This window comes from Lithobates pipiens, unplaced genomic scaffold (assembly GCF_037356315.1).
Source record: "Lithobates pipiens isolate NorthernLeopardFrog02 unplaced genomic scaffold, aLitPip1_a1.2 Scaffold_35, whole genome shotgun sequence".
Classification (NCBI taxonomy): domain Eukaryota; kingdom Metazoa; phylum Chordata; class Amphibia; order Anura; family Ranidae; genus Lithobates; species Lithobates pipiens.
Genome location: NW_027507811.1, coordinates 17,917,741 through 17,931,655, shown reverse-complemented (window position 1 = coordinate 17,931,655; position 13,915 = coordinate 17,917,741). Strand labels below are relative to the sequence as shown.

Genomic DNA, 13,915 nt, shown 5'->3' with positions numbered 1-13,915 from the left:
CGAATTGTGACTGGAGGAAGGTTTTTATTTTATATTTTGATGTTACAGTTGTACCCGGTTCCATGCCAGAGCTCTGTGAAAGTGACTGTTAGACCAAAGTGACTTTTTTTTTTCCTTGCTGACTCAGCTTGGAGTCCATATATGATCTGCAAACTCTTCATCATATAAAATCCGGCCAATCCGATGTAGTAACAATCCACTAACGTGTTTTGGATAATGAAGCCTCAGTCATAGCTATTTATTATTATAGAATTAGCAGATGATATATGGACTCGGTGTGAAGACTTTTCTGGTTGATTTTGGAGGGAGAACAGGAGCCCAGCTGTGAGATCGGCATTTCCACTTATTCCACCGACGGGGAGGAGGAGCCAAAACTCCACTTATTTGTCATCTACTGAGATTTATTCTATTTTTTTACTTCTTTCCAACAGATGGATGTGATGTCAGGAATTCCTCGGAGAGACGTCTTCTATTATCTGCTGATTGTAAGTCAGAAGATAATGTCATCACACAGGATCCTCCAGGAGGAAATCCAAATACACAAAATATACATCACAGACCTTCCTGTCCGGAGACATCAATGGATCCCTCTGATCAGGGGGAATCTTCTCATCAATCACATACTATGATTGGAAATATCCATGTAAGATCTCACACTGCAGATCCATCAACAGATCCTTCTAATCCCGAGGAAACTTCCTCACCCCATGAAGGAGATCTCCGAGGTGACAATCTATTCTCATGTTCAGAGTGCGGGAAATCATTCACTCAGAAGGGAGCACTTACTAGACACCAGAAAATTCACACAGGTGAATGTCCTTATCCATGTTCAGAGTGCAGGAAATGCTTCACTCATCAAGGAACCTTTCTTAGACACCAGAGAATTCACACAGGTGAGCGTCCTTATTCATGTTCAGAGTGCGGGAAATCTTTCCCTGAAAAAGGAGTCCTTGTTAAACATCAGAGAATTCACACAGGAGAACGTCCATATTCATGTTCAGAGTGCGGGAAATCTTTCTCTCGGAAAGATAATCTTTATACACACCAGAAACGTCACTCGAGTAAGCGTCCTTATTCATGTTCAGACTGCGGGAAAACCTTCAGTGGAAAAGATTATCTTGTTGGACACCAGAGAATTAATCTATTCTCATGTTCAGAGTGCGGGAAATGTTTCACTCGGAAAGGAAAACAAATTCAGCACCAGAGAATTCACACGACTGATCGTCTTTTCCCTTGTTCAGAGTGCGGGAAATCATTCACTCAAAAAGTAGACCTTGTTAAACATCTTAGAATTCACACAGGGGAACGTCCTTATTCATGTTCAGAGTGCGGGAAATCTTTCACTCAAAAAGGAAGTCTTGTTACACATCAGAGAATTCACACAGGTGAGTGTCCTTATTCATGTTCAGAGTGCGGGAAATCTTTCGCTCAGAAAGGAGACCTTGTTAAACATCAGAGAGTTCACACAGGTGAGCGTCCTTATTCGTGTTCAGAGTGCGGGAAATCTTTCCCTGAAAAAGGATTCCTTGTTAAACATCAAAGAATTCACACAGGTGAGCGTCCTTATTCATGTTTAGAGTGCGGGAAATCTTTCGCTCAAAAAGGAAATCTTGTTAGACATCAGAGAATTCACACAGATGAGCGTCCATAATCATTTTTAGTGTAAGAGATCTTTGATTAGGAAAAATAATCTTGTTGAACATCAGAAAATTCACATAGGTGAGCATCTTTATTCGTATACAGAGTGCGGGAGATCAACACCAGAGAATTCATATGAGTGAGCTTCCTTAAGTAGAGGTTAGGATTTTTGCCTCTTAAAATTTACCATAGGAATAAAGTGATATTCTTTGAACAGAGTTTGGCTCCCTCTAGTGTCTTTTCTCTTTGTATTTGTGCTGTTAAGATTTTTGTTTGGCTTTAGCAATAGCCACGCTCCAATGCATTGTGGGGGGTGTGGTGAATGAGGAAGTGACTTATATGTGTAACTCAGTCTGGGGCCTACCTACCCACGATGCCCAGTGCACTTACCCACAAGCCCAAGCCACAGAACAGCCTGCTGGGTAAGGATATAAAAGACACAGGCGTGGCATGTTTCCGGTCTTTTTGGACGCCATTCAAAGCCTGCCTGCAAGGAGGTCTGGGTGTGTGACCAATGGCCTGCGGCCCTCAAGGCACGACTTGGAATCGTTTGGCCTCCAAGGAGCTTCAGAGAGCAGTCAGCTGGACCAGATGAACTGAGAGACCAGGATTTCTGAAGTTTTCGCTGCATCGCAGTCATCAGAAGGAGTTGTGCGGTATGACGGCACCAGCTTGGCCCGGACTGAGATACCAGGAGGAGAATTCAACAAGCATCTGGGACCCGGTGTGGTGAGCGGGCACTTGACCAGATAAATAGAGTGTACTGTTGCTTTGTTGCAAAGTTACAGACGGCTGGTGGGATTTGTAGTCCTACAGAAGTATTCTCATTCAGCCATATCTCATATACAGTGGAACTGCAGGATTGCTTTGCATGTGCTACAACACACCGACCGCTAAAGAGGAGTTATACTAATTGCCTTTTGTCACCGGTATAAAACTATCAAAGTACTATTCACTTTACCTTCTACAGTTACTTGTTTCCCTAGCTGGATTATAAATACTGCAGTCTAACAAGCTAGCTGAAGAAAGAAGACAAGAGACTTTCACTTGTTATACAGCATTATAACTCACTTTAGCCATTTGGAACTGCATTACCACCTAGGGGGAGCCCTTGAGTAGGCAACATATACATCTGTATTGTATTACACTGTTGTATTGCATCTGACATTGCATTACTAATTTAATGTGTGTATGATCTGAGGCAGGAGTGAGAAAGTGCTCATTGAACATAAGTCCCACTTCCATCCTGTCTGCAAATGCAACCCAAGTGACCATTAAGTTTCCTCATACACTTTGATTGTTAGTACTGTCATTTTCTTATATCAGAATTACAGCTGTAATGAATGTGTTTAACCAAGTTCTCCCAGTAAACTGTTCGTGTGGTTAATTTTACAATTTGTGTGAGACTCTGTCTGTTGCTGCAGCTGGTGGAGTGGCGGAGATCAGGGCGATGGTACCATTGGGTCTTGCATTAACATTACCATACAGCTGTGCCAAGGGAGTCGAGTCGCTTTCTGGGGTTGTGAGGCAGAGTGCAGGCTCAATCAATTATCAGCAGCTCCTTAGGGGCTCAGTACTACACTTATTTACCGTATTTATCGGAGTATAACACGCTCTTTTTTCCTCTTAAAATAAGGGAAAAATCGCAGGTCCGTGTTTATACGCCGATCCTCCACCATTTTGGAGCCTCTGGGTGGCTTTCAGCCACCTTTCGGCCCTTATTGACACCCGAAAACCGCCGAGAGTGGGCGAAAGCAGACGAGAAAGGCCGAAGGCGACCGAGAACTACCGAGCGCTGCCGAGATACACAAGACATCCGGCTCTGTAGCTCGGCGGCGCCATTTTTAAAAATAAAAGCTGCAAATAAAACTGACAAGGGTACAACGATGGACAAGGCTGCAAGTGGACACTTAAATGTAAGCTTTTTTTTTTTTTCCTTAAACTTCCCTCCTAAACTTGGGGTGCGTGTTTATAGGCAGATAAATATGTTGGAGATCAGGGATCTCCACACTTCGGCCCTCCAGCTGTTGCAGAACTACACATCCCATGAGGCATTGTAATACTCTGACATTCACAGACATGACTAGGCATGGTGGGAATTGTAGTTCCTGAACATCTGGAGGGTCATAGTATGAAGAGCTCTGTTGTAGACGAGTCAGCCTGGGGCAGGTTTAGCGGGTTAATAGTAGAGGGCGGGTACTTGTTTACTAAGCAGCTGGTCAGAGAGGCTGGTGGATGTCTGTTCAATATTGAGTTGGCCCTGCCTTTGCAGCTATAACAGCTTCAACTCTTCTGGGAAGGCCGTCCAAAAGGTTTAGGAGTGTCTATGGGAATGTTTGACCATTCTTCCAGAAGTGCCTTTGTGAGGTCAGGCACTGATGTGGACGAGAAGACCTGGCTCGCCATCTCTGCTCTAATTCATCCAAAAGGTGTTCTATCAGGTTGAGGTCAGGACTCTGCACAGGCCAGTCAAGTTTCTCCACCCCAAACTCTCTCATCCATGTCTTTATGGACCTTGCTTTGTGCACTGGTGGGCAGTCATGTTGGAACAGGAAGGGGCCATCCCCAAACTGTTCCCACAACGGTGGGAACATGAAATTGTCCAAAACATCTTGGTAGACTGATGTCTTGAGAGTTTCCTTCACTGAAAAACAACCAAACATCATAATCTGCCCCCACCAAATGACTTGGACCAGTGCACAAAGCAAGGTCCATAAAGACACGGATGAGCGAGTTTGGGGTGGAGGAACTTGTCTGCACAACAGAGTCCTGACCTCCTGGAATTAGATCAGGGGTCTCCAAACTGTGGCCTACTGCTGCGTACACACGGTCGGACTTTCCAACTGCAAATGTGCGATTGGAGCATGTTGTCCGAAATTCCAACCGCGTGTAGGCCGTAATTTCCGTCGCACAAAATTTGAGATCTGGTTCTCATATTTTCCGACAACAAAATTCGTTGTCTGAAATTCCGATCATGTGTAGACAATTCCGACGCACAAAGTGCCACGCATGCTCCAAATTAAGCAGAAGAGCAGCACTGGCTATTCAACTTCATTTTTCTCGGCTTGACGTGCGTGTTGTACGTCACCACGTTCTTGACGTTAGGAATTTCCGACCAACTTTGTGCGACCGTGTGTATGCGTAATGTGTAAGACAAGTTTGAGCCAACAACCGTCAGAAAAAAAAACATGGGATTTTGTTGTCGGAATGTCCGATCATGTGTACACGGCATTAGGGAGAAATGTAGCCGTTCTCTAGCCCTTGGACTATTCCTCCCACTGACCCCAACCATGGGGCATTATTTCTTCCACCAATACCAATCATGGGATTATATTCCTCCTACTAATAGGGACACTACTCCTCCTCCTCCTCTTGACCACCAACCCTTGGGCCCCTTTCACACATGCGGATGATATGTCCGTATTTCATCCATCCGTTTGCGGATGAAATACGGGCATACATTCATCCCTATGGGATAGCGGGTGTCTGCGGATGAACATTTCCTCCGATTTCCTCCGCCTCCGCAACAGTCCGATTCTGCAGACGGAGGAAAATCCTATTTTTCTATCCGTCTGCAGAGCGGATCGGATGAACACGGACACACGGTCCGTGCTCATCTGATCCCCATAGAGGAGAGCGAAGAGCTGACAGGGCGGTCCCTGCACAGTGTGCGGAGACCGCCCTATCCGCAGCCGGCTCAGCGGGGACAACGGAGCGATCCCCGCTGAGCGAGCGGATCATCACGGGGCGGATCATTACTGATCCGCCCTGTGTGAAAGAGGCCTTAGGCCATATTTATTCTCCCTGATGCCAGGCCTGGGACAGTTTCTACTCCTGCCAGCCACAATCCAGCCCCCCTAAAGTCTGTAGAACAATAAAAGTGACACTTTGAAAAGTTTGGAGACCCCCTGGATTAGATGATACAGCTGCACACAGGCAGGCTTAGCCCTGTCAAAGTCCCAGCCATGAACTTCGGCTCGCCCTCAAAGCAACACTCACACCCAGCCTGACTCGTATTTCTGCCTTTACCAATGTATAATCCCATGCTGACTCTGAGACCAAATCACAATTCAGCATTTGAGGATCTGCAGTCAGGAAAGGGGCCAGTACATCCTCCCATTCTTTCTCAGGCAGACCTTCCCTTTGTCAGGGCTGGGCTTCTAGAAGCTCTTTTCAGTGCCCAAGGCTGCTCAGCTGTCGGTTAATTACCAGCCAATCATTATTTCCACAGTGACTCACCTGGTTACCATTACCTGCCTCATCAGTCCAGCCTACAGCCAGCCCCTTCTGGCTATTTAACCTCTTCCCGACCAGCGCACGACGATGTACGTCGACAGCATGGCACGGGCAGGCATATTGGCGTACATGTACGTCCAATATTCGTTGCCGCCGTGGCATCGGGAGCGCGCCGGCGGCGGCGCGCTCCCGCGCTGGTCGGGACCCCCATGAGTCCGGTCGCGGGACCCGCGGACTCGATCGCCGCGGGCATCCCCGCGATCGTCTCACGGAGCGGCGGAAGTGAGGAAATGCTGTATAAACAACATTTTCTCATTCTGCCTAGCAACTAGTGACGCTGATCTCTGCTCCATGTGATTGGAGCAGAGATCAGTGTACACTAAATGAAAGCCCAACCCCCCCACAGTTAGTAACACTCCCCTAGGAACACTTAACCCCTACACTGCCACCCACTGGTTAACCCCTTCACTGCCAGTGTCATTTACACAGGAATCACTGCATTTATATAGCAGTGATTACTGTATAAATGACAATGGTCCCAAAAATGTGTCAAAAATGTCCGATGGGTCCCCCACAATGTCGCAGTCACAATAAAAATCGCAGATCGCCGCCATTACTAGTAAAAAAAAAAATAATAAAAAATTATTAATAAAAATGCTATAAAACTATCCCTATTTTGTAAACGCTATAACTTTTGCGCAAACCAATCAATAATCGCTTATTGCGATTTTTTTTTACCAAAAATATGTAGAAGAATACGTATCGGCCTAAACTGAGGGAAAAAAATGTTTTTTATATATATTTTTGGGGGATATTTATTATAACAAAAAGTAAAAAATAATGCGTTTTTTTCAAAATTGTCGCTCTATTTTTGTTTATAGCGCAAAAAATAAAAACCGCAGAGGTGATCAAATACCACCAAAAGAAAGCTCTATTTGTGGGAAAAAAAGGACGTTAATTTTGTTTGAGAGCCACGTCGCACGACCGCACAAATGTCAGTTAAAGCGACGCAGTGCCGAATCGCAAAAAGTGGTCTGGTCTTTGACCAGCAAATTGGTCCGGTCTGCAAGTGGTTAAACTGCCTTGTTCATGTCTTTCATGCCTTCGCCCTTATTTAACATATCCTGAGTGTCTCTGCTGAGTTCCTGTTAAAGACTTTGTGATGTCCCTTCTGGTTCCTGATCTCTGGCTTCCTGATTACTGGCTCTTCTGATTGCCGGTTTTGGCTTCTGAACCCTGGCTTATGTTTTGACTATGTTCCTGATCTGTACTATTTGATTCTATTACATTAAATGTGTGATATTTTTACTGCATTTTCTGTCTAAAGTCTGATTCATGGTTCCTGACACCCTTGTTGCAATCCACTCAGACATTGCCATAGAAGCTTCAGCATAATCTATGACTATCATGTTTTGCGGGAACCATTTGCCACCCTCCCAGCCTGATGGTTCACTTCCTTCTGTAAACCCCACTGTCTGTTCAACCAGTAAGCAGGTTGTCTCTTGTTGAGCAGCGACTGTCTGTGCCAGGACCTGCTCCTGGTGGGCCTGTGCTTGCGTATTTTCCGATATCAGTTGCTTAATCAGTCCATTGCTTTATCTGATGCTTTTATAGCCTGGGCAGCTTTAACCCAGGACATGGGTTTGACCCGCACCCCATAATCTCCACCAATTGTCAGGATCCGAGTGGTAAACAGGCGGCTGAGAAACAGTTCAATAAACTTTAACCACTTTCAGACCGGACCAATTTTCTGGTCAAAGACCAGACCACTTTTTGCTATTCGGCACTGCGTCGCTTTAACTGACAATTGCGCGGTCGTGCGACGTGGCTCCCAAACAAAATTGACATCCTTTTTTCCCACAAATAGAGCTTTCTTTTGGTGGTATTTGATCACCCCTGCGGCTTTTATTTTTTGCGCTATAAACAAAAACTTTTTGTTATAATAAATATCCCCCAAAAATATATAAAAAACATTTTTTCCCTCAGTTTAGGCCAATACGTATTCTTCTACATATTTTTGGTAAAAAAAAAACGCAATAAGCGATTGATTGGTTTGCGCAAAAGTTATAGCGTTTACAAAATAGGGATAGGTTTATAGCATTTTTATTAATAATTTTTTATTATTTTTTTTACTAGTAATGGCGGCGATCAGCGATTTTTATTGCGACTGCGACATTGTGGGGGACCCATCAGACATTTTTGACACATTTTTGGGACCATTGTCATTTATACAGTAATCACTGCTATATAAATGCAGTGATTCCTGTGTAAATGGCAGTGAAGGGGTTAACCAGTGGGTGGCAGTGTAGGGGTTAAGTGTTCCTAGGGGTGTGTTACTAACTGTGGGGGGGTTGGGATTTCATTTAGTGAACACTGATCTCTGCTCCAATCACATGGAGCAGAGATCAGCGTCACTAGTTGCTAGGCAGAATGGAGAAATGTTGTTTACAACGGCACTTCTCCATTCGGCCGCTCCGTGACACGATCGCGGGCATGCCCGCGGCGATCGAGTCCGCGGGTCCCGCGACTGGACTCACGGGGGTCCCGACCAGCGCGGAAGCGCGCCGCCGGCGGCGCGCTCCCGATGGCAGGGCGGCAAATTTAAAGGGACGTACATGTACGCCCATTTGCCTGCCCGTGCCATTCTGTCGACGTACATCGTCGTGCGCTGGTCGGCAAGTGGTTAAAATACACTTTGTTCAGCAAAACAGAAAAAAAAAAAAAAAAAGACAGTCTTTATCTTCATGGGCAGCCTAAAACAACACAAGGAACTCATCAGTACAACATAGTCTTTTTTTTAACCATGTAAGGACTAAGCCTATTTTTCACACTTGTTTACAAGTTAAAATCATTTTTTTTTTTTTTTGCTACAAAATTACGTAGAACCCCCAAACATTATATATTTTCAGCAACTCTAGAGAATAAAATTACGGCATTACAATACTTTATGTCACACCGTATTTGCGCGGTCTTACAAATGCAATTTTATTTTTTAAATACTGTATACACTTTTTTAATTAAATAAAAAAAAGCAGTAAAGTTAGCCCAAATTTTTTCTATATTGTGAAAGATAATGTTATGCAAAGTAACATGATACCCGATATGTCAGGCTTCAAAATTGCGCTCGCTCATGGAATGGAAACAAACTTTGACACTTAAGAATTTCCATAGGCGACGTTTAAAAATTTATTTTACCATATTTTTTATTGAAAATTTTCCAAGACAAAAGAGATTACCAGGAATCAAAGAAGGCAATTTCAGGTTTCTATCAATAATGTATACAATATATATATATATATATATATATATATATATATATATACACAGATAGAAATTAAAAATAAAATAGAGAAAATAACCACATATTAGCAATACTGACATTTTAAAATTTCTACAGGTTACCAGTTTTAAGTTACAGATGCTCTCACTCTAACGATCACAGCGATACCTCACATGTGTGGTTTGAACACTGTTTACAGCACAGGGATAGTGGGAGCCCCTCATAATTAGGGTGCCCACGTGTCCCGGATTGCCCCGTAATTGACATTTTTGTGCCCGGTCCCGGACACCTTCATTCCGGGACAATACATTGTCCCAGAATGAAACTGACACTGGGAACCAGGGCCGATCCTAGGCGGGTGCAATTCACCCGGGTGCCAAAGAGGTGGGGGAGGTCAAGCGCCAGAGTGCTCCCCTCCCTCCTGCTTTTCTCCTTGTCGGTGACAGTGTCCAGAGGCCAATCTCTCCACCAGTCACTGCCGCCGTTGTATTTCCTGCCCAAGACTGTCCCCCTTCTATCCTCCTGTCAGAGGAGATCGGAGCAGCGTCTCTCCAGCTCCCGCCCGGGGTGGGGTTTGTGCTAATATGTTTCTATATGTTTCATAGTAAGGTTGAATAAAGACACCAGTCCATCCAGTTCAACCTGAGTGAGAGTGTCTACAATTGTCCCTATCCCTGTACATTGCACACTCAGATTGGTCCCTACCCTCAAAGAGACCACAATCCAAGGTCCCCATTCATATACTAGGGCCAATTTTGGACAGAAGCCAATTAACCTACCTGCATGTCTTTGGATTGTGGGAGGAAACCGGAGTACCCGGAGGAAACCCACGCAGGCACAGGGAGAACATGCAAACTCCAGGCAGGTAGTGTCATGGTTGGGATACGAACCAGTGACCCTTCTTACTGCTAGGCGAGAGTGCTAACCACTACCCCACTGTGCCGCCTAATGAGGGGTGGTTTGTGGAGGGATCTGTATTAATGGGGGGTCTGTACTAATGGAGGGGGGTGGTTTCTGGGGGGGTCTGCCGCCACCCCCTTGTCATGCTATGAGCCTGGAGAGTGACAGTTCCACTGGTCTAGTGGCAGCAGGGCAGGGGAAGCAGAGCCGACAGCATCTTGAATCAGCGATCTGTGGCTTCGGTGAGCAGCACGGGGGGGCTGGCTAGAACCAACAGCCCAGGAGGGAGTGGGAGAAGACCTCACCGCCGGCCACACTGACCTGAGCAGCAGTGGGTGCAGCATCCCCGGAAAACTCCCAGAGCCTGCACACTTTCTCCAGCCTCCTCTCCTAGCTGTCAGTCATCAGCAAGAAGGAAAACAGGCTAACCAAGGGCCCAGAGGACATGGATGGGCACGAGGTAGGTGCAACACACACACCTACCCACAGACAGGGGCTGGGACAGGGGGGCACAGGAGGGACTGCAGGCAGGGGATAGGGGGTCACTTTCACGCACCCCCTCACCCCATCTCTCTCACCAACCCCCTCTCTCCTCCCACCCCCACCACTGACCTCATCCTCCTAATGAAGTACTACAGGTCCCAGCATGAGCCCCTCAGAGCTGAGGATGGGGCAAGCCCCCCGGTAGGTCAGTGTATGTCCAGTTTTTACTCCAGATCCCTCAGGTTATTTGTATTCCCTTTGTAGTATAAAGTACAGGTTTTTTTTTATACAACTTTAGAGCCTTGGATAAAAAAAAGCATTTGTTTCATGTATGTTAGCCCAACATTGTAAGAACAAGAATGTAAGTCACAGAATGTTGGGCTAACATACATGAAACAATTCTGCTTAAATAGGTAAGCGGGAAGGGATGGTGGGAGCCCCTCATAATGAGCACAGTAGGGGTACAGCCCCAGGGGGAAGTCAGCACAGCACAGGGATGGTGGGAGCCCCTCCTAATGAGCACAGCACAGGGATGGTGGGAGCCCCTCATAATGAGCAAAGCCAGGGGTGGTGGTAGCCCCTCATAATGAGCACAGCACAGGGATGGTGGTAGCCCCTCATAATGAGCACAGCAGGGGTACAGCCCCAGGAGGAATTTAGCACAGCACAGGGATGGTGGGAGCCCCTTATGAGCACAGCAGGGGTACAGCCCCAGGAGGAATTTAGCACAGCACAGGAATGGTGGGAGCCCCTCATAATGAGCACAGCAGGGGTACAGCCCCAGAGGGAAGTCAGCACAGAGATGGTGGGAGCCCCTCATAATGAACACGGCACAGGGATGGTGGTAGCCCCTCATAATGAGCACAGCAGGGGTACAAACCCAGGGGGAAGTCAGCACAGGGATGGTGGGAGCCCCTCCTAATGAGCACAGCAGGGGTACAGCCCTAGGGGGAAGTCAGCACAACACAGGGATGGTGGGAGCCCTGTGCAAGCCTGATGGCCAGATCAGCACAGTTTCTGCATTCCAGATGCGTTTCTGCATGAGTGTTTTTGATGCATTCTACCAGCGTTTTGCCACTTTCCCAATGTGTTCCTATAAAGAAACAATGCAACATTCTATTCTAGAATGTGCTGTACTGGTGTGAATTAAGTAATTGGAATCAAAGTGAAACACTTTCAATGCGTTCTTGATGCAGAAATAAAAACGCACTGGACTGCATCTGGTGTGAACAAGTCCATTGAAGGCAACCAAATTATAAAAAGGCAAAGGCACTTGCTGCACTGGACACAAGAGGGCAGCAACCACCCCTGGAAGTGCAGTGCATAAACATACAGCAGCCATTTTATATGGATAAAGCTTAGGGAACCTGTTACTGTAAACTGGTCTCCTGTCATCCTCCATCAACGAGCGATTTACGCTCTATCATTGTTGGGAAGAGGCCATCCTCCACCATGAGCGATTTACGCTCTGCCATTATGGGAAAAGGCCATCCTCCACCATGAGCGATTTACGCTCTGCCATGACCAGTGCAGTCTAAAGGTCCCCTTTGATTACCCATTACCATTCTCTCCAAACCCCACCCCTTTTGCACATAACCCGGAAAGATAAGACCACACCTTGCTTTTGGAGTAAATTGGCCATAACAGCCTTTATTAACATTACTCAAACACTCCAATCAAAATATATATCAATATAATAAATAACCATAAATATATATAACCATAACAAAACATCCAGTCCAAAGAATTGTCCAATCTGGTGATCTCTGACGGTGACCCATAACTTTAACCAACACCAACTCACTGCGGTACCCACTTTCACTTAACCAGGCCTCCAGCTGTGACCGCTTGGAGACAAACATCCGACAGTGATAACTATAACGGTATTCCATCCAACGTTCAGGAATACACCGGAGGGACCCATACTAGCAATGGGCCCCCCACCCCTTTCAGATGACCTCTGAATTTACCGCCAACCGTCAAAGACCACCAGACCAACACCGCCACAGCCCAAAAGGATGACCCCCTCAACCTTGAGGGCCACCCCACATCCTCAAAGCCTTCTGGATGCCCTCCTGTAATCCCAACGACCACAGATCAATCCCGACATCTGAAAGATGCACCCCATCCCGCCGAAGGAACAAGCCTACATTGCATTCCAGCTCTCGGTGTCGAATCACAATCCCCCCATGCTGAACCAAGAACCGCCCAACCACTTGGTTTACCCGAATCCTTGTTCTGTTAATGCTCTCGACGGACCGAGCCCAGCGCCACACCGTTCTGGCCACAATGTCCGACCAAACCACCACTGTATCCGGGAACAGGAATTGCAATCGCATAAAATCGGACTTGATGTCCGCCATCGGATCCCTGACCTTACGGACTGCAAGGTCATTCCCCCCAGTATGGATCACTAACACCGCCAGGGGCCTCTCCCGGGCCGCGTGACTCCGCACCTCCCCCAGCACACGATCCCACTTCATCCCCGGGATCCCCAACCATCTCAGGCAAGCCTCCCTCCGGGAAATACCCAGTTCCCTGCCATCCGGTCGCTGGTCTCCCCTCCTGGCCCCCAATATACGTAGGAGTGTCCCATGATCCAGACGAGGCGAGCCGGACCTCCATCTGAAAAGAAAAACAAACATCAGATCACCTGAACCCGACCCCCAGAGCCCCGCATAACAAAAAGCAAACCCATCAACACTGCCCTGCAACCCCACTGGTTGCGTGCACACATAACTTTTCCGTGTGTTCCACATGTTTTCCTTTTTTTTTAATGAAACCACAACTCAATCCAATGCCAACTGTGGCCTGACATACGATCTGAACCTCCTGGATTCCCACCTCCCGATCCAGCGTACCACAGCTTCGTCCAACCTGTACCGGGCAGCCTCTGTGGCCACCCCGATATGGAAGGAGTGCGAAGCAAATTCCTTACCATCCAAACCCACGTCCCGCAAACATTTCCGGAACACCAAAACAAATTGATATCTGGATATCTGGATCTCATGCCGCAGGAACGGGCCCCTGCCCCTCCCTGCCCGGAAATCCCGAACCGCCGCCACTGGGCACACCGCTGATCCAGGAAGGGCAAACAGCGATACCAACACACCTTTGCCCCGCTGATCCGTCTTGGACCTGCGCAACCAAAGCCCCACCCGGTCCCCCTCCAAGCAAACCTCCTCCAACAAACCCCCGGCCACCTGTTTGTTTGGGCACACTAACTCCCCGATCTGAAATGCCCCATAAAAAACCAGGGAAAAAGCCGCTGTAAACAGCCGCACTTCGTAACCTGAAGCACAGATAGACTGCAGCCGAGCACAAAGCGACTGCAAAATCGCAAATGTGACCGGCTGCCGACCATCCCTCGTTCTGTTA

The 13,915-nt window shown here is 47.0% G+C and overlaps 1 protein-coding gene across 1 annotated transcript in view; it reads left to right on the top strand.

The window, feature by feature from the left end:
- Nucleotides 1-13,915, top strand: part of LOC143955178 (uncharacterized) — a 137,670-nt gene that overhangs the window by 64,050 nt on the left and 59,705 nt on the right. The window contains 2 exon segments of the mRNA XM_077465270.1: nucleotides 432-1,648; nucleotides 1,744-1,777. Of these exon segments, the coding sequence (XP_077321396.1) occupies nucleotides 432-1,648; nucleotides 1,744-1,777 (1,251 nt within the window).